Raw genomic sequence first — 18,123 nt, 5'->3', positions numbered from 1 at the left:
CGGTCTCCCTATGGAATATTTTGCAATATACTTAAATTATATTATACTATAATATTTTAGGCCTACTGTTTTACAAATAAGTTATTGTGAGCTTTGCAGAGCAAACTTATATTAAAGGGATTTCAACTTAAAGGAATAGTTCACTCAAAAATGAAAATTCATAATTTACTCACCCTCATGCCATCCCAGGTGTGTATGAATTTATTTCTTCTGCTGAATACAAAGAAAGATTTTTAGAATATCTCAGCTCTGTAGGTCCTCATAATGCAAGTGACTGGGTAACAACATTTTGAGGCGCCAAAAGCATATAAAGGCAGCATTTATGCAATCCATAAGACTCAAATGGTTGAAGCTATATCTTCAGTAGCAATATAAGTGTGGGTGAGAAACAGATTGATATTTAAATAATTTACAGCAGGAGAGAACACACATGGTCTTTCTCCTCTACAGTGCATGGATCATTAGTAACTGGCTGGAGAGAAGCAGATAATCTGTCTCACTACACACCACCATCAGGGTCACGTTCATCTAAACTGTGAAAATGGCCCTGTTATTCTAAAAAAAGTTGAAAAGCTTGACATCAGTGATAATCGTGTGATCCGAAGGGTTTTGTGCCTAAAATTGAATAGAAGGGAAATCTGGATACAAATTACTGAATTATTGAAGGCTTCATGATTGTATACTATGTATAACTCTACCATTCCATCCTCATTCAACAAATGTTTAATAAGGTATATCAGAATTTTATTTGAAAACAATTTTAATAAACATAAAAAAAGTATAAAGGCGGTGTTGAGAATTCTTATATTGAAAACATTAGTCATCTCCCTGGTTTTAATTGTCTTGTTAGGTGGCAGTATGCACCTATTTGGTTGGTTCGCAACCCACTGAAGAAGAAGGTGCAGTAAGAATCGGAAACTACGTCACCGCAGGGTAAAGCTACTTCCGCTACGGGTTTGCGGCTATTGCTTTAGTTTGCATTTGCCTCTAATAATGCTTCTTGCATCTTCTGTATGGTCTGTTTTCCTACATGTCACAACATGATATACACAGAAATTATTTAACATCTTTTTCCGAGTGATTCAGTTAGTCAGGCCGCAGTCTATATTCATTCAACCATCTCTCTCCTCTCATCACCGTATCATGGGAAATACATTTTAAAAAGCTATATATACTCCCAGCACAGATGCAAAAATACAAATAAAATATGTCTAACTGAACCTCGTATGAAATTCCCCAAAAATTAAATGCAGTTCAAGTAATCAAAATTAGTAATGAAAACAATATTGTCATGTTTACATTTTATTTACCTATTTTCATAAATTATATACAATGAACAGTAACCCCGCCATCCCAATGAAAGATCAACAGACAGCAATAAGAACTGTGCAATAAACGATGTATTTTATACTTATAATAACAACAACGTGTACATAACGTGGCATAAGCACTACATCAAATATTACAGTGCAGGTTTACAGACTTTAGGACGATGATCAGCAGCCATAACAGATTAACAGAGTAAGAATATTAGCTACATTTATCCAAAAAAAATAAAATAAAAAAAAGAAAGAAAGAAAAAAAAAGAAAAATGAAAAAAGAGGAGAAAAAAAAATTCTTACAAAGAAACGGTCAGGAAATTTCTATTTTTCCTGAACATTTCAGTAATGGTTCCATTCTTGTATTTATAAGGATGATAAAATGACAATTAAAAAAAAAATCTTGTTTGGGCATTTGAGCCGTGTGCTATTTAAAAAAAAAGAAAAAAAGATGCACCTGTGTATCTGAGCTGGATTGGCTTCATGAAATGAAAAGCACAGAGTTTAATCCCGAATGCCCACTCGAACATTAACTTTATCCCACTCAGTTTTATGACTGTGTTAAAAGCATGTGAATGAGATGTAATATTGGAGAGAGATGATGACAAAAGTGTCCCTGTTTATGAAAGTGTCCATGGTGCGAGCGATCAGATGCGCTGCTTCTCATTCTGTTCAGGGAGTGGAGCAAGCTGCCGATTGTTCTCCGCACACAACATGCTCTTTTCACTTGCGATAATGCAGAGCTGACCCAAACATATGACACAGAGAACGAAATGACAGCGAATTCACAAGTTATTTATTACCGGTGTAGTCTAGGGCTATTAGCAGCTCGAATTTCTCACTGAATATGCTGGATTCTGTCACGTTATGGCTTCCTCAGAGTTGTCAGAATGTTCTTTTACCATAATCAAGCTCGTAACTAGAGCTCTGTAGAGTCGACAACAAAGCAAAAAGTCAGATCAAACATTCACACGCCATTTAATTTGTGTGAAGGCTTTGATTTCTGCAGATCTTACGTTTCAAAGGCCGTTGTTGATACCGGAAGTAAGTTTACCCTGCGAGGGGCACCCACGGAAGCGAGAAAGGCGGAAGTGTGAAAAAGGTCTATTTCATCCAGTGCTAAGTCGCTTTGGTGAGTAGAGTATTATAGGTCTGGTATACGTAATTTTTTAATCATGTAAATGATATAAGAGTAGATTTCTAGATTCATGATCTGTAACCGCTATTATTGTGCACCGATATGCCAGTTGTTTATCTGCTGTGAAGTTACCAAATATTGCTGAGTTTAGTTTAAACAATATGCTTATGAAATTGTATGGTGGTGATAATAATAATAAAAAAATAAAAATAAAAAACAGCAATGCAATCCTTAATAGTCATCTCCATACTACAAAAAAATGCATGACGGGATAGATTGCTTAATATCTGCCTTCTTTCTTTGTTGTAGTCCTGGTTCAGCCACGAGAGGGATTCACCTCTAGTCTCAACAAGACCTCTTCTACAGCTCATCGTCAAAGATTAACTAGATGATAGAATAGACACCAAAAGGCAAAGGTTTCTTCATAATGGAGCAAAGTTTGCCATCTGTGCTGTCCCTCATGCAAACAAACTCTGAAGATAAAATGAGCAGTACGCTTCCTTCCAATAATCAAGAACCAGTTTCATTGCACTGTGTGAGTGGATTCTTAAAAGGGGAAAATGACACATTGACAAATACAGTGATAATACAATCAGAGTTCAGTCAGTCATACATTCCCCAAACACAAGTAAAAATGGAATATGATCAAGATGCCTCTTCATTGGTTGATGTGAACATAATAGAAATGTCCCCTCATTCTCATGGTGGTGCGACAGAGGAGTTCCTGGACCTTGGTTTACAAGTTATGAAGGAAGTGCCTGATGATGTAACAACTGGTCTAATACCTCCAGTTGAGATGGATGATGAGTTTGAAAGGAACACTCTTGCTTTTTCTGATAAACCTCTGAACAGAAGAAAAAAAGTAGCAGAAAGAAGTGCTGCATCCAGAAAAAGAAAAACAACTGAGATAAATTGTGATGCATCAATCCAAGGAATGAAATGTTCAACAGAGCAGTGTAAGACAACAGAAAAAAATCATATCTACTAAAATGAATTCTGATGTGTCAAGCAGTGGAATTAAATATTTAATTAAGCAGAGAAAGGCCATAGAACATCGCTGTGAGCCTGCTGAGAAAGCAGGTAAAGGCAGAAGATTCAACAAACTACACAAAGGAGAGCGATTCGGGTGTGAAACTTGTGGGAAAGAATTCCATCGATCAGACCTGCTCACGGATCACGTTAAAATTCACAGGAGACAGAAGCTGTACACTTGTGATCAGTGTCAAATCAAGTTCGCAAGCCTTCTTATTTGAAAATACACTTGCGTAGACATGCTGGCGACAGGCCGTTTTCATGTGACCAGTGTGAAAAGAGTTTTTTTGACAAATATGACTTAAGTGTGCACCAGAGAGATCACACAGGAGAGAGACCTTATATTTGCTCTGAGTGCGGAAAGGGTTTTAAGCGTGTTTACATACTTAAACATAAACGGACACATTCTAAGGAGAGACCTTTCCAGTGCGCTGTGTGTGGTAAAGCATACAGAAATGGGTACAGTTACAGGTTGCATTTGAAAGACCATTAAGAATAGATTACCTGATGTGCAACAGCGTATTTGTTAAACGTTTAGAAAGAAACTGAATTCTAATTCGCTTTAGACAGAGTATTTACCCATGTAAAGTGTGTTTTAATATTCATTGGATTATAGCAATCTTTCGGACTGAAACTTTATAAACTGCTTTTATCTGTGGTTTTCTTATAGTTATTTGAATGAACGATTGACATCATCCAATTATCATGGATGATGTATTTTTGCTCCACTTTGAAGAATGTATGGTTATTGGCAAATGTAGCTGTCTAATGCTTTATAATATACCATAACTTTGCCTATTGCATATTTTAATGTTATGCAAAGAAGTTGCTTTGAGTTTTCTATATCAAGCTTACATTAAAATAAGGGTATTACAGACTTAAGTCTTAATTTTCTGTCTGACAAATTGTTGTTGATTGAGAGAAATGTTTCTCCAGTTTTTCCAATTTAAAAGATTTGGCAAAGATTTCCCTAATCATTGTGGAAGGAACTTAAAAGTTCTGACAAATTATAAAAACTCTGTGAAGACTAATTTTAGTGCCAGCACAAGTAAAACAAGTAAGATAGAAAAGTATTAATAGAAATGTTAATTGTTCAAAAATATTGATATGCAGACTAATGTGTCCCAAAATGCTACTTGATATTTTTCCACCAGAGGGAGATCAAATACTGCACATATCTGTCTGCTCCTGATTTTGCTATAAAAAGTTTTGCTCAGTAAGCAAAGACAATGCTCATTCATGTAATCCAGTTTGTTTAAAACTCTTTGTGTCAATGTTTGATGTCTTTTTATATAAAAATTTGCTTGGCTTTTGCAATTTCATAGTTTTTAATGCGAGTTAAAAGAAGAGATATTTGAATTTGATCTTGAGCCATCCAGCTAGACATTAGTAGAGTGTATGTGATGAAATGGGCTTATATTGAATGAGATGAATGAGAATGCTCTGTGTGGTTACATACAGTTTAAGCTAAAACAATAATTCACACAGGCATGTAACTAACATGTTTACTTATTTGTACATTTTCTTCATGCCAATATAACTGTTCTTGTGTTTGTATTACAGTGTTGTCTGTGGTGCACAGAATTGTTGAAAGAAATACAGCTGAGCTTTTGGGAACAGTTGGAGAAGAATATGAATCCATCGCCTCCCCAGATTCAGAATCTGAGCTCTCCGACAGTGATGGCCCAGAATGTAGCAGTTCCGCAGATGTGACAGTGGGTCAGGAAATAGTGGGAGCAGTTGGCAGTACAACGGACTTTGAGTACTCCTCTGCAGAATCCTGTGATGAAGAGAGCAAAGATCACTTGAGTCGACAGAGCAATAGTGAATCTTATTGGAGTAAAGATCCTCCTCCTCAAAGTGAAACCAGAAGCTCTACATCAAGGAGCTGTCCAGGACACGCACTAGGACCATCAGTAGTAACACCTAAAGATGCCTGGGAACTTTTCATCAGTGAAAACATCATTGATGAGATCCTTCGATGCACCAACTTGGAAGGACAAAGAGCAGCATCAGCAAAAGGTAAATTGTGGAAAGAGGTCACTAAAGAAGAGCTAAAAGCCTTTATTGGTCTGACACTCCTTATCGGTATGGAGAAAAGTGAGGATGTCCCAACACAGGAGCTGTTTCTGGATCCATTACAGAACCCACTTTATAAAGCTACCATGTCGGGCGGACGATTTGAGGACATTGGCAGATACCTGCGATTTGATGACAAGAGAACCAGAGTAGAAAGAGAGACATCCGACACATTGGCAGCCTTCAGATATGTGTGGGATCTGTTCCTAATCAACTGTAGAGAAAGGTTCATCCCTAGTGATTGTGTCACTGTTGGTGAACAGCTTGTGTTATTCAGGGGCAGGTGCAAGTTTCTGCAATTCAAGCCAGGTCCGCCTGCCAAATATGGCATAAAAATCTTTTGGATGTGTGATGCCAGAGTCCCATATGCTATTGACGCTGTCATCTACATAGGAAGACTGCCAGGAGAGGTGAACCCTGCAGAGAACACTGTCCTAAAGTTGTCCAGTGGACTCCAGGAAACGGGTAAAGCTCATAACTATCGGTCATCGGATAAAATCTATGCCACTAGTTTTTTTTTTCGTTTTTTTTTTTTTCATTTTGTCATTTCAAAATAAGAGTCCTCTGTGTTTTTTTTGTTCTTTATACTTAAATGTTCTGCATTATGCACCAAATCTTCATTTTTTCTGGTTATTATTGGGATTTTGGTTGAACAATAAACTGCATCTAGGATTTTATTCATTTTGGACTCTTTGTCTGTGCCCATCATAGGAAAGAATAAGATTTTTTTTTGTTTTGACATTCTATAAATCAGTTTTCAAAACTATTGGCCGATTAATTGGTTATCGGCCTTTCTCACCACTTTAGTTATCTGTATCGGCAAAATCCATTATCAGTCGACCTCTAGTCAGAGATTAATAAGGATGTGATAATTCTCTTGGAAACCATTGTAAAAATCTTTTGTACATTCTTGCTTTTCTAGTGTATATTTAAAATAAACAGTTTATGTAAGTAGTAGCCATTTAGCCCACAATTTTATCCAAAGCACCCAACTTTCTATGTACAAACCCTTTGAGCAACTTAGGGTAACTACATTGCTCGAGAGCAGAATGTTGAAAGTTGATGGTTCACACTTTTAAGGGATCAAACCAGCAACCTTCTAGTCACCAGCTCTATGTCTCAACCATTATGTCAGAACACACTTATTGTTTTTGTGCAAGTTGCCTAACTCTCTGGCCTTTTATGTGTTTGTTTCTTACGATAGGTCTCAACATTACAATGGGCAACTACTTTACCAGTGTCCCTCTGGCAGAGAAGCTTCTTGAGAGAAATTTGACCATGGTTGGAACCCTTCACCATAATAATCCAGATGTTCCACCAGTCATGTGGCCATCCAAGTTACGAGCACTTTATAGCTCTGAGTTTGGTTTTTGTGGCAACATGTCCATGGTGAGCTATGTGCCGCAGTTAAAAAAGGCAAAGATCCTGTTAAGCACCATGCATACCAGCAAAGCGCTGGATAAAACAAGTGCTAAGAACAAGCCAGAGGTCATCCAGTACTACAACCTCACCAAAGGAGGAGTCGACAGTGTTGACCAAATGACCCGGAATTATACCTGCAGACGCAAAACAGGGAGATGGCCCACATTGCTGTGGTATAATATGTTGGATGTTGCTGTTGTAAACTCCTACTCCATTTTTATTGCTCAGCACCCCAACTTCTTGTCAAGTGGTCATAGCATGCAGAGGTTGTTCATGAAGGAACTGGTGAAAGAGCTTGTAATGCCTCAAATGCATAGGCGTTGCGAAGAAACCCCAAAGTTACCCAAGACCATCCTTGAGGCCATGAAAATATGTGGGGTAGTAAAATCATGGCCAGGTATAACCAGTCAGCTCCAAGAACAGAGCGACCTGCGGAAAAACAGAAAGAGATGTTCTTACTGTCGAGCTACAAGAGACAGAAAAGTGAGCACAACCTGTTCTCATTGCAGTGCCCCTGTCTGTAAAGACCACAGTGGCATGTTGGTGATTTGCTGCCAATGCATGCACTAAGATCCACACACAGACGTAGTTCAGTGTTTCAACGTTTGTGTAGGTTCTGTACTGTTAGACTATAATACTGACATGTTAGATTTAAAAGTAATGTATTTGAATCTTGTTCTGAAAGATTTAAATGGTTATTGTAAAAATTGTTTATTTGATTATATACAAGAAATTGTAAAAGGCAGTTTTAGGAATAATATGCATCTTATTGAATTCCAAATACATTCTTGGGGTACAATTAACTATGCATTTTAGGGTTAAGATCCATTAGGTGAATGAAGTTTTAGAAAGTGGTGCAGAGGATGAGTATCTTAACACCACAAGGTGGAGCACAAATCAGTTTGCCACTGAATACTGTAGATACCACAGGTGAGTCAATCAAACATTGAAATGCTTATGAATCCATTAGGACATGTCAAAACCCTCCTGCTTTCGACTGGTTTTGCAAAATGCAGCCTTTTTTTATTCTGGGTTTATTTTTTAATGTATTTATTTGTTTTATGTTTTATTATTACCTACTCAATTTCATCATAAAATCAGTTGGATACATTACAAATGTTCATTCTTCCACTTTCTTCTTTATTCTCTTTAGGAGTTTTTAGCCTTCTTGAGCACATGACTAGGAAATATGGGGCATTTCCCTGGGATCTGTTTGTGGGGTTACCACTCAAGAATCTCACCCCTGTTGCTAAACAAACAAAGCCATTTGCTTACATCAGCCTATTGGCTTCTTTAATGTGTTTTGTTTCACATATACTTCTGTGTATTTAAGGGATAGCTACAGCCATGTGGACTGGTGTTAATCAAATAATATTTTCCAGGGGGAGATTTTTAAGGTGTTTTGATGATTTTCTCTATGCCAATATTAGGAGTACAACACTTGACAGTGTTTTCTTTTATTTAATTAATATATTGGTATACAACCCAAATTTAATTTTTGAAATAGATTGTGCAGTACAGTTTCTTTGTTAAATCTTGAATTAATGTTGAATGAACTACATACAGTATGATAATTAATCTTTAAGATTTTAAAATAATCTTTAATAAAACAAAAATCATGAACTAAGCATTTTTGATTCGCGATGGATACAGCAATGTGTTTTAAAAAATAAATGCAGTGAAAATATTATTTATCTGTCCAAATTAGCTAGTAGCCAATAATGAAAAGATTGTCCCTATACATAAGCGCATAAATTATAGAGCGCATATTGATTGGCTGTTGCAGACAATGATGTACGCGGAGACATTATGAATATTCAATGAGTTTTGCGGTGTTACAGTGCAAATAAAGCGAGATAACGGGCCGTGGACAGCGGGCTAAAACATTTTATTCTGACATGTTAGAGCAATGACTTTCGTGTAACTATAATCCTGGGACCGGGATCCCAGCAAAGGAATAGGGTCTGTGCTGGAAGAAGAGAGAGAAGTGCTCATTTTCGGGGTGTGGAAAACCGGACGGCGCATTCACAGTAGACTCGGAACAAGTCAACGAAGTTAGCGCTTTCCAAAAGTAACAGTGGAAGAGTAAAAGTTACAACATGAGCTTGTTGTCTGCCATAGACAGCAGTACCTCAGTGTACCAACCTGCACAGCTTCTGAACTGGGTTTACCTTTCTTTACAAGACACACATCAGACGAGTGCCTTCGATGCCTTCCGACCCGAGCCCAACTCTTCCCACCCGGACCTGAACTACAGCAAAACTCCTGCCAATGACCTGAGCTCTCACAACTCCAACTATCTCAATAATTTCTTTCAGCTGCAGAGGAATGAGGTAACTAATGTTCTGTACTTCAGCAGTGTACTTTTATTCTGGAGTGAAAATATAAGTTTACGCAGATAACGGTCTCCGTCGTCTGGAATAATATTTATTATGTAAAGCACAGTCTGACACGATCTGATGTTGTGCGCGTGTCTGGTCGAAGCTACTTTTGTATTCTACAAAAATGCTTTGTGCGACTTGCATAAGATAATTTTTTATTATTTTTTATTATTATGTATTTATTTATTTATTTTGGCCAAAGGAACATTGTAATAGTGTTATTATTGTTATTATTATTATTATTTTAGTATTAAGTTTTAGATTTTGTTGTAAAATAATTGAGGTCAATTAGAGTTTTACTTTTGGTTTGACGATTTTATGTATTTATTTTTAATAGCACTATACAAAGAATGAATCTCTTCGAGGCATTTAAAATAGACATCAGTGTCAGCGTGCTCAGTACAGCTTTGCACACTCAGTTTATTGTGTTTGTAACAGCACGTGGACAGCCAAATTAGGCAGTCATCCTCGAAAGTATCTCATGTTGATCATAAGATTACTTGCATTTTATTTGTCAACTGCCTAATTTGAACAAGTAGAGGCTGTTTAGGCCCAATAAGTCTCAAATCTCAGAATGAGGATTACTCACTGTTCGAGACAGACATCTCTATAGGCCTAAAAAATGGAATGCCATACCTGAATTCAATGTAATCAAAGATTATGCTTGTTTATGAGGTTTTTATTGTTGTTACAGACATGACAGTCATTTTATAATTCTTTATCACATAAACAAAGTAAATAATTAATGATCCTCTCTGAATGAATAGGTTTGATAGTATTATTTAAAGAGTAGATAGGGCCAGATAGTAATTTGATGTGTATGTGAACATAGTTAAATGTATTACGATGTAAAGAGTAGAAGCTTAAGAACACAACTTAGGAAAAGAAAATTGTTGCCTTCAGTATCTCTTTTTAAGATGACATCAACCTCTGGATTGTTTTTCCATTAAAGGATACATTTCTATAATTTAATAGTCATTCAAGTGAGATTAATGTACTGTACTGTCGAGATGTTTACATCATTTTGTGCCATTATGTTGACTTGATAATTAATGTTGTCATGAAACATGGATAAGAAGCCAAAAATGGGTGTGGCTTCTTTTCAAATCTAATTAAAATGGGAATGATTTTCAAATTAAATGCACAAGTTCAATTAATTTCTGTGCACTAAAGTAGTGCTCATGGATCTAAAAGTCTCTATTGATTCTTTTTGGTTTATTTTTCTAAACGAGATAATTACTTCCAGAAGCATGGACATTTGAGTAACACATTTTCTTTTTAATGATGCAATGACAGTATTGTGGCTGAGACAGAGGCAAAGTGGTGATGTTTAGTGGAAAGTTTGAGGAAGGGCAAAACTTTCATTCGTAATCAGAGTTAATAAAAACATTGTGACAAATCTCTCTCTCCCTCCCTCTGCCTTTTTTCTCCCTTTCTCTCTCTCTAATTCTCCCTCTCTTTTTTCTTTTTTGGGATGCAATTCCAAATGGAGAGATGTTAGAGGTTAGGAATGCTTTCAAAAACCTCTCATTACACATAGCATAGTTCTTTGATCAGCTTTTATCAAAGCATTTCTTGTCTATAATGCCAAAATCAACCTGTCAACATAAGAAGAATTAGATTTTTTTGCGGTCTATGCTATATATATTATGAAATTAACATACAGTATCTGATCATCTCTGCATGATTTATAAATATGGTTTCTGTTTATTTTTTGTGCAGTATTGCCAGCAAATGGTTCTGTGTACATCATCTAGGTGGCAATGAAATAGTCACATCTTATAACACCTTTGTGTGTGTGTGTGTCTGTGAGCGCGCACGCTGCCACTCGCTGGAAAGTCAGGATTGACCCCTCTGACTGGTTCTCCAGCTGTGTGGGAGGGATGAGGAGAGATGTCCTCCACTGGCGTAAATGTGTGAGGGCCATATCCCAGAGACCCTAGGCCAGATTCCTTTCTGACAGTTACAATCAAAATTGTGGTTGCATTATTGCATAAGCATTGATATTAGAAAAGCATTCTGATAAAACACTGCTAGTAGCTGTCATCACTGTATTTCCATAAAATTGCAACCATAGCTGCAATTTGTTAGTTTTATGTTTAGGGAGAACTTGTCCATAAATTTCCATTTTCCTATTCATATTCCCTGTTGATCTTAGACTTTACTGTCTGTTGGTCATGCAAGTCAAAATAAAAGTTTAGCTGGACACACAGTTTCTCATGACGCTGCTTTTTGTTGGCCTACTTATTTTTAACATAAACACTTCTAAAGATAATTTTATGTTACTCATAATCTTCTGTCATACATGCTCAGAATTGCATAAATGAGTTTACAATTTGGATGAAGTGCATACACTTGGGATGCATGTTTTGCGTGGATTTCTCCCACAAAGAATGGAAATCCAGGCTGGGATGGAAAATGATAACCAGATGTACATCTATAGGAAAAGATTTAATAAAGCTTGTTTGGTGTATCCAGAGTTTATCTAACTGATGAACAAAGGCTCGTCTGGGAGATATGTGCAGAAACTGTTTATTGTCCTGGCTTGCTAAGAACTAGATGACAGTTATCTGCTCTTGCCAAGTATAAAGTTTCAGTACTGTCCAACATTAGACTTCAACAATAACATAACCTCCCAAACCAAAACCAGAGGAAGACATCACTCAAGCAACATCTTCCCTTCCAAACTGTCGTCTATGTAACACGTGCTTGTCATTGAACTATTCTCTGTTGTTATATGGCAATCTGATTTGCAAATCTCAGATTGATGTACTTATTACTTGCTCTAGAGGATTATGTCGGCTCAATTTAGGATTCTGAATTAAGAGTCAACAGCATTCCTATACCTTTTGAAGAATTAATTACCATAATTTTTCTAAGACTTTCCAGTTGTTCATAAGTTATTACTGGATAAGGATTTTTAGAAATAATTTGATAAAGATTGCACTCGAAATATCTAGCCAATGAAAATATTTTAAAGTCGTGAATAGCTAGAAAAAAAAATCTATATTCACCAAGGACATTTCCATGTCTTTATATATATATATATACACACTGGTGGCCAAAAGTTTGGAATAATGTACCGTATTTGCTCTTATGGAAAGAAATTTGTACTTTTATTCACCAAAGTGTCATTCAACTGATCACAATGTATAGTCAGGACATAAATAACGTGAAAAATTACTACTACAGATTACTTAAACTACTTCAAAGAGTTCTTATCAAAAAATCCTCCACGTGCAGCAATGACAGCTTTGCAGATCCTTGGTATTCTAGCTGTCAGTTTGTCCAGATACTCAGGTGACATTTCACCCCACGCTTCCTGTAGCACTTATTGGGCACTTCTCACACACCTTACAGTCTAGCTGATCCCACAAAAGCTCAATGGGTTTAAGATCCATAACACTCTTCCAATTATCTGTTGTCCAATGTCTGTTTCTTTGAACATTCTAATCTTTTCTTTTTGTTTTTCTGTTTCAAAAGTGTCTTTTTATTTGCAATTCTCCCCATAAGGCCTACACCCCTGAGTCTTCTCTTTACTGTTGTACATGAAACTGGTGTTGAGCGGGTAGAATTCAATGAAGCTGTCAGCTGAGGACATGTGAGGTGTCTATTTCTCAAACTAGAGACTCTGATGTACTTATCATCTTGTTTAGTTGTACATCTGGCCTTCCACATCTCTTTCTGTCCTTGTTAGAGCCAATTGTCCTTTGTCTTTGAAGACTGTAGTGTACACCTTTGCATGAAATCTTCTTATTTTTTATTTTATTTTTTTTGGCAATTTCAAGCATTGTATAGCCTTCATTCCTCAAAACAATGATTGACTGACAAGTTTCTAGAGAAAGGTTTTTTTTTTTTGTTTGTTTTTTCATTTTTTAACTAATATTGACCTTTAGACGTGCCAGTCTATTGCATACTGTGGCAACTCAAAAACAAACACAAACACAAAGACAATGTTAAGCTTCATTTCACAAACAAAATAGCTTTCAACTGTGTTTGATATAATGACAGGTGATTTTCTTGTACCAAATTAGCAATTTAGCATGATTACTCAAGGATAAGGTGTTGGAGTGTTGGCTGCTGGAAATGGGGCCTGTCTAGATTTGATCAAAAAATACTTTTTTCAAATAGTGATGGTGCTGTTTTTTACATCAGTAATGTCCTGACTATACTTTGTAATCAGTTGAATGCCACTTTGGTGAATTAAAGTACCAATTTCCTTCCGAAACAGCAAAATCTGTACATTATTCCAAACTTTTGGCTGCCAGTGTATATATACAGTATTTATATGATTTTGTTAATTTCAATTACTTTTCCTGGCTTTGAAATCAAATTTTTTTAATTCTCTGATATTTCCAGATTTTCCAGGACCATTGAAACCCTGAATGAATTCTGCTTATTGGTATCAAATGCTATCTTCTGTAAAGTCATAAAACTGTAATTGATTAGTGTAATCATGACTTAAAGTGTTAAGAAGATATTGATAATTTTTTGTGCTTCGGTTTTGTGTTAACATTGTGATTAACTAAACTGTAGTCTTCCTTGTTCTTTTATATTTTCCAGGCCCTGAATAATGGTTTATACAAAAGTGTTTCCCCATATGGCTCACTTAACAACATAGTGGATGGCCTGAATTCTCTAACGGACCACTTCTCCGACCTCTCCCTGTCCTCTGAGCCACGCAAACCCAGCAAGAGACCTCCACCAAACTACCTGTGCCATCTCTGCTTTAACAAGGGACACTATATCAAAGATTGCCCTCAGGTAAGGAACCAACACCTTCTGCACACCCTGGGGAGACAGAAAGAGAGAGAGACAGACTGCATTGACCTACTTGTCAAACAGGCTTCTCTCTGTCTTTTTAGTCATGCGTATCAAGTTAATTCAGAGAGCTACTGTTGTGAGCCTTGAGGTAAAGCAGAGGCCACCAAACAATCTTTTTTTTTAAAGCATGGAAATCAAGTTTTTTATTTTTTTTATTATTATTTTTTTTTTTAGATTTCTCTTTTTCATGAAGAGTTGACCTTGGTCTACATGCATCATTTTTTTCTCTTTCTGTAGTGTCTGAAATCAGTGACATCAGTCTACAACAACAAAAACATGATTAACATCAGGGACACACATAAACTGTGGTCAGCAGGAAATGAGGCATCATTTTCAGAAATAGTGTCATCCTGGAGGTAGCCACGTGTGTTTTACAGGTGCTATTAGCTGCTGTTGTTCTAGCAAATGTAACTAAAACCCCCTTCATCAGCTTCATGAAGCAGTTGTTTTGTACAGTTTTGTGAGTGACAACATGTTTACATGGCAACACATTTCAGTGGATGTTCTAGTTAATGTGGTATGAATGGGCTCAGTGAGACAAGAAATACTGCAAAAATCAGAGATGCCAGAGTGAGAATATTTTTGCCCTCGAGATAAACAAGTGACAAGTTTGTGATTTAAATTTGCTTATGCACTTAAATTCACTGTTTTACCTGGAAGAAAAACTCAAAATGATGACATGAACTAGGTCATAAGAAACCACTCCCTGACCTTTAATTTTCTTGTTTCGATAAGATTATTGCAATAGCATTCTCACAGCGATCTAAAAGCAAAGAAAAATATGTTCTGGCTCCTTTAAAAATCAAATTTTGTTTTACTTTTGAAGGTGAAACCAAAAATGTGTAGTTTTAAATGGAGGCAGCTTTTGAAGCCCCATTTCAGAGAATTGGCTGACATTTTCCTTGTCTTTTCTTTCACTTTCTTCATTCCAACAGTAATTTAGTAAAAAAAAAAAAAAATTACTTAACTTTCCAGAAACAAAGATAAAATACAAGAGTTTGTGAAGGAGACAGTGTCATCTTTAATTTCAAGCTGTTAGTATTTTATAGTTTTTGGACGCAGAGAAAGGGTGAGGTTCTTGTTCAGCCCCAGACTCAAGTCAGAGCTGCATGGAATGGTAATGCAGACCAGATGTGGGATTAAAGTGGCAAACCTCCCCTTATGAAAGATGATGAGGGTTCCCTGCAGACCGCTAAAAGTCCTATCATGATAAAATATGTCCACCTCCACTTTGTGCATGGCTCAGGTAATTTACAGGCATTCTCCTTTGACGTTGTCAACACTGTGCATTGACATACACTTATGTTTGTTTTTGCAAGGGTGTTTGCTGTCCCTAATGACTTATGGAAAATATTACTCATTTTCTATTTGGCATATAACTACAGTATCTGTGCTATATGATGTAATCATGAATTCATTTATGAAAACACTGCAGTCATAGATGAATTCAAAGTGATATTATAGCGATTGTGATATTATTGTTATTGCCAAGTTATTTTTTTCTTTCTCGGTAATTATTTATGAGTATTGTCTAAATCATTGATTACTAACCTGTGGTACAAGTAAGCAAGTTCCAGCCAGGTGTTACTTGGAAAGATTTCGGTTTTGCATCATTAAAACAGAAATTATGATGTAAAAATGTTAATCTTGCCAAAAGATTAATATGATTTTGTTTTAGTTTCTTACAGCTCAGGAATGAAAACAAAAGTTAAGTGTAATTTGTGTCAGTTTGTGTGGACATGGTATAGCAGAATATGTGACCTGCTCTATCATAATTTTGTCCCAGAGACACATTTTATGTTTAATGGGCTCATTTCGAAATGGCATACTACCATACCACTCTTACTAGTTCTGCTGTAAAAAGTTATGGCAGAAATAGTAAGAGTAGTATGCCTTTTTAAACTATGACATGCACTAAAGTAAAAAGGAAAGCACTGAAATGACGTGGGTACATAAGACAAAAAAGACTGGAGAACCATTGTCTAATGGTGTAATTTTGAATGCATGTCAAAAATGTTATCCTCTGATTTTAAACTGCATATGAAGACACATACTAAAAGAGCAAATGTTGAGTTTATTAGGACAAAACTCTGCTGGCTATTATATTAGCTGGAGACCAGTCAGTATGTGTAGAGCAGCTCAAGCACAGGGCCCGAGAGTAAATCACTGTCAGATCTGTCCTGTTTTAACTTTCAGTTGCTCATGTGCATGCCAGTGGAAACACAATGAAAGTCCAGTCCTCTGATAGTGTCCACACCTACTCAGTTCAACACTTCAGCAATTTACCTCCCCTGGAGTCCCACTTTCTCTGATTTACTTTCCATTTTTCATATCATATGGCGCATCCACGTATTTACCCATCTGAATATGTCTCGGATGCAGTGCTCCAGAATGGACAGTTGGAAAATGATGCACTTGCTGAGTCTTTGTCTCAAAGGAAATTAATTCCACTAAGGGTTTGTCCTGTCCAGAGGACTACATAATCCCTGCCAACACAAACATCAAGGATCTGACTTCACAGGGCACAGCAGGACCTGTGATCTAAAGCAAGCGCTAAGAATCACATTCTCATGCCTTCTCCCAGGGCTTTGTCTAGGTCTATTCGTTTCCCAGCAGATGAGGTGCAGTTGGCCAAGCTCCCCAGTCAGTGCAGGGGCGGAATTTCAAAACACACCCAACTCAGGGACTGGAGTTGGCCATGGTTGGGGTGTCTGGAGAAACACAGGGCAGATAGGAATTGGGGAATGTCATGGTTCAGTTAGAGCAGAGCGAGGGGGCAGGAAGCATGTGTGTTGGTTAGGTCTTCTGGTGTGTGTAGTTCAGATTGCAGAGCAATAGACCACTCTTACTCACATGTGTCACCTAAGGGAAGTGGTTCTGGCCCCAGCAGAGCTCTACAGGGAACAAGTTAAAAAAAAGAACACCATAGAGCTGGCAGCTGTAGACCAACTCTGCTCCGCTCTGGGGTAGCTAGGGAGAGTTATGTAAACAGGCTATACTAAATGGGGGAACAGTTTTGCTCTATCATTCATTACCAATAATTCCTGTTGCCAACTTTTATGCCAAGACCTTTTTTCCATGCTTTTATTATTTTCTCCACATAAACACACAGCCACAAAATTACAGACACCATTTACTGATATCACTTAAAAAAAATAAAAATAAAATAAATAAATAAATATATATATATATATATATATATATATATATATATATATATATATATATATATATATATATGTATATATATATATATATATATATATATATATATATATATATATATATATATATATATATATATATATATATATATATATATATATATATATATATATATATATATATATATATATATATATATATATATATATATATATATATATATATATATATATATATATATATATATATATATATATATACAGGTGCATCTCAATAAATTAGAATGTCGTGGAAAAGTTCATTTATTTCAGTAACTCAACTCAAATTGTGAAACTCGTGTATTAAATAAATTCAGTGCACACAGACTGAAGTAGTTTAAGTCTTTGGTTCTTTTAATTGTGATGATTTTGGCTCACATTTAACAAAAACCCACCAATTCACTATCTCAAAAAATTAGAATACATCATAAGACCAACAAAAGAAACATTTTTAGTGAATTGTTGGCCTTCTGGAAAGTATGTTCATTTACTGTATATGTACTCAATACTTGGTAGGGGCTCCTTTTGCTTTAATTACTGCCTCAATTTGGTGTGGCATGGAGGTGATCAGTTTGTGGCACTGCTGAGGTGGTATGGAAGCCCAGGTTTCTTTGACAGTGGCCTTCAGCTCATCTGCATTTTTTGGTCTCTTGTTTCTCATTTTCCTCTTGACAATACCCCATAGATTCTCTATGGGGTTCAGGTCTGGTGGGTTTGCTGGCCAG

The 18,123-nt window shown here is 36.4% G+C and overlaps 2 protein-coding genes across 3 annotated transcripts in view; both read left to right on the top strand.

The window, feature by feature from the left end:
* Positions 1-812: 812 nt before the first annotated feature.
* On the top strand, positions 813-8,518 carry LOC127414289 (uncharacterized). Of its 2 annotated transcripts, XM_051652222.1 has the most exons (4): positions 813-2,451; positions 2,767-3,413; positions 5,053-6,033; positions 6,773-8,518. In XM_051652222.1, exons 2-4 carry the CDS (start codon positions 2,885-2,887, stop codon positions 7,558-7,560), a joined length of 2,298 nt encoding a protein of 765 aa, XP_051508182.1. In that variant the 5' UTR covers positions 813-2,451; positions 2,767-2,884; the 3' UTR covers positions 7,561-8,518. The 2 variants fall into 2 exon arrangements, with proteins under 2 accessions (XP_051508182.1, XP_051508185.1); XM_051652225.1 differs by lacking the exon at positions 813-2,451 and having other exon boundaries at positions 3,275-4,705.
* Positions 8,519-8,828: 310 nt separating this feature from the next.
* The window catches only part of LOC127414295 (zinc finger CCHC domain-containing protein 24-like), a 57,229-nt gene continuing 47,934 nt past the window's right edge, over positions 8,829-18,123 (top strand). The window contains exons 1-2 of the mRNA XM_051652237.1: positions 8,829-9,323; positions 13,935-14,135. Coding sequence (XP_051508197.1) covers positions 9,090-9,323; positions 13,935-14,135 — 435 coding nt within the window. The 5' untranslated portion in view covers positions 8,829-9,089. The remainder of the gene's footprint in view (positions 9,324-13,934; positions 14,136-18,123) is intronic.

This window comes from Myxocyprinus asiaticus, chromosome 23, assembly GCF_019703515.2.
Source record: "Myxocyprinus asiaticus isolate MX2 ecotype Aquarium Trade chromosome 23, UBuf_Myxa_2, whole genome shotgun sequence".
NCBI classification, from domain to species: domain Eukaryota; kingdom Metazoa; phylum Chordata; class Actinopteri; order Cypriniformes; family Catostomidae; genus Myxocyprinus; species Myxocyprinus asiaticus.
Note: the sequence above shows the minus strand (reverse complement) of the source record. Positions and strands in the feature narration are given on the sequence as shown.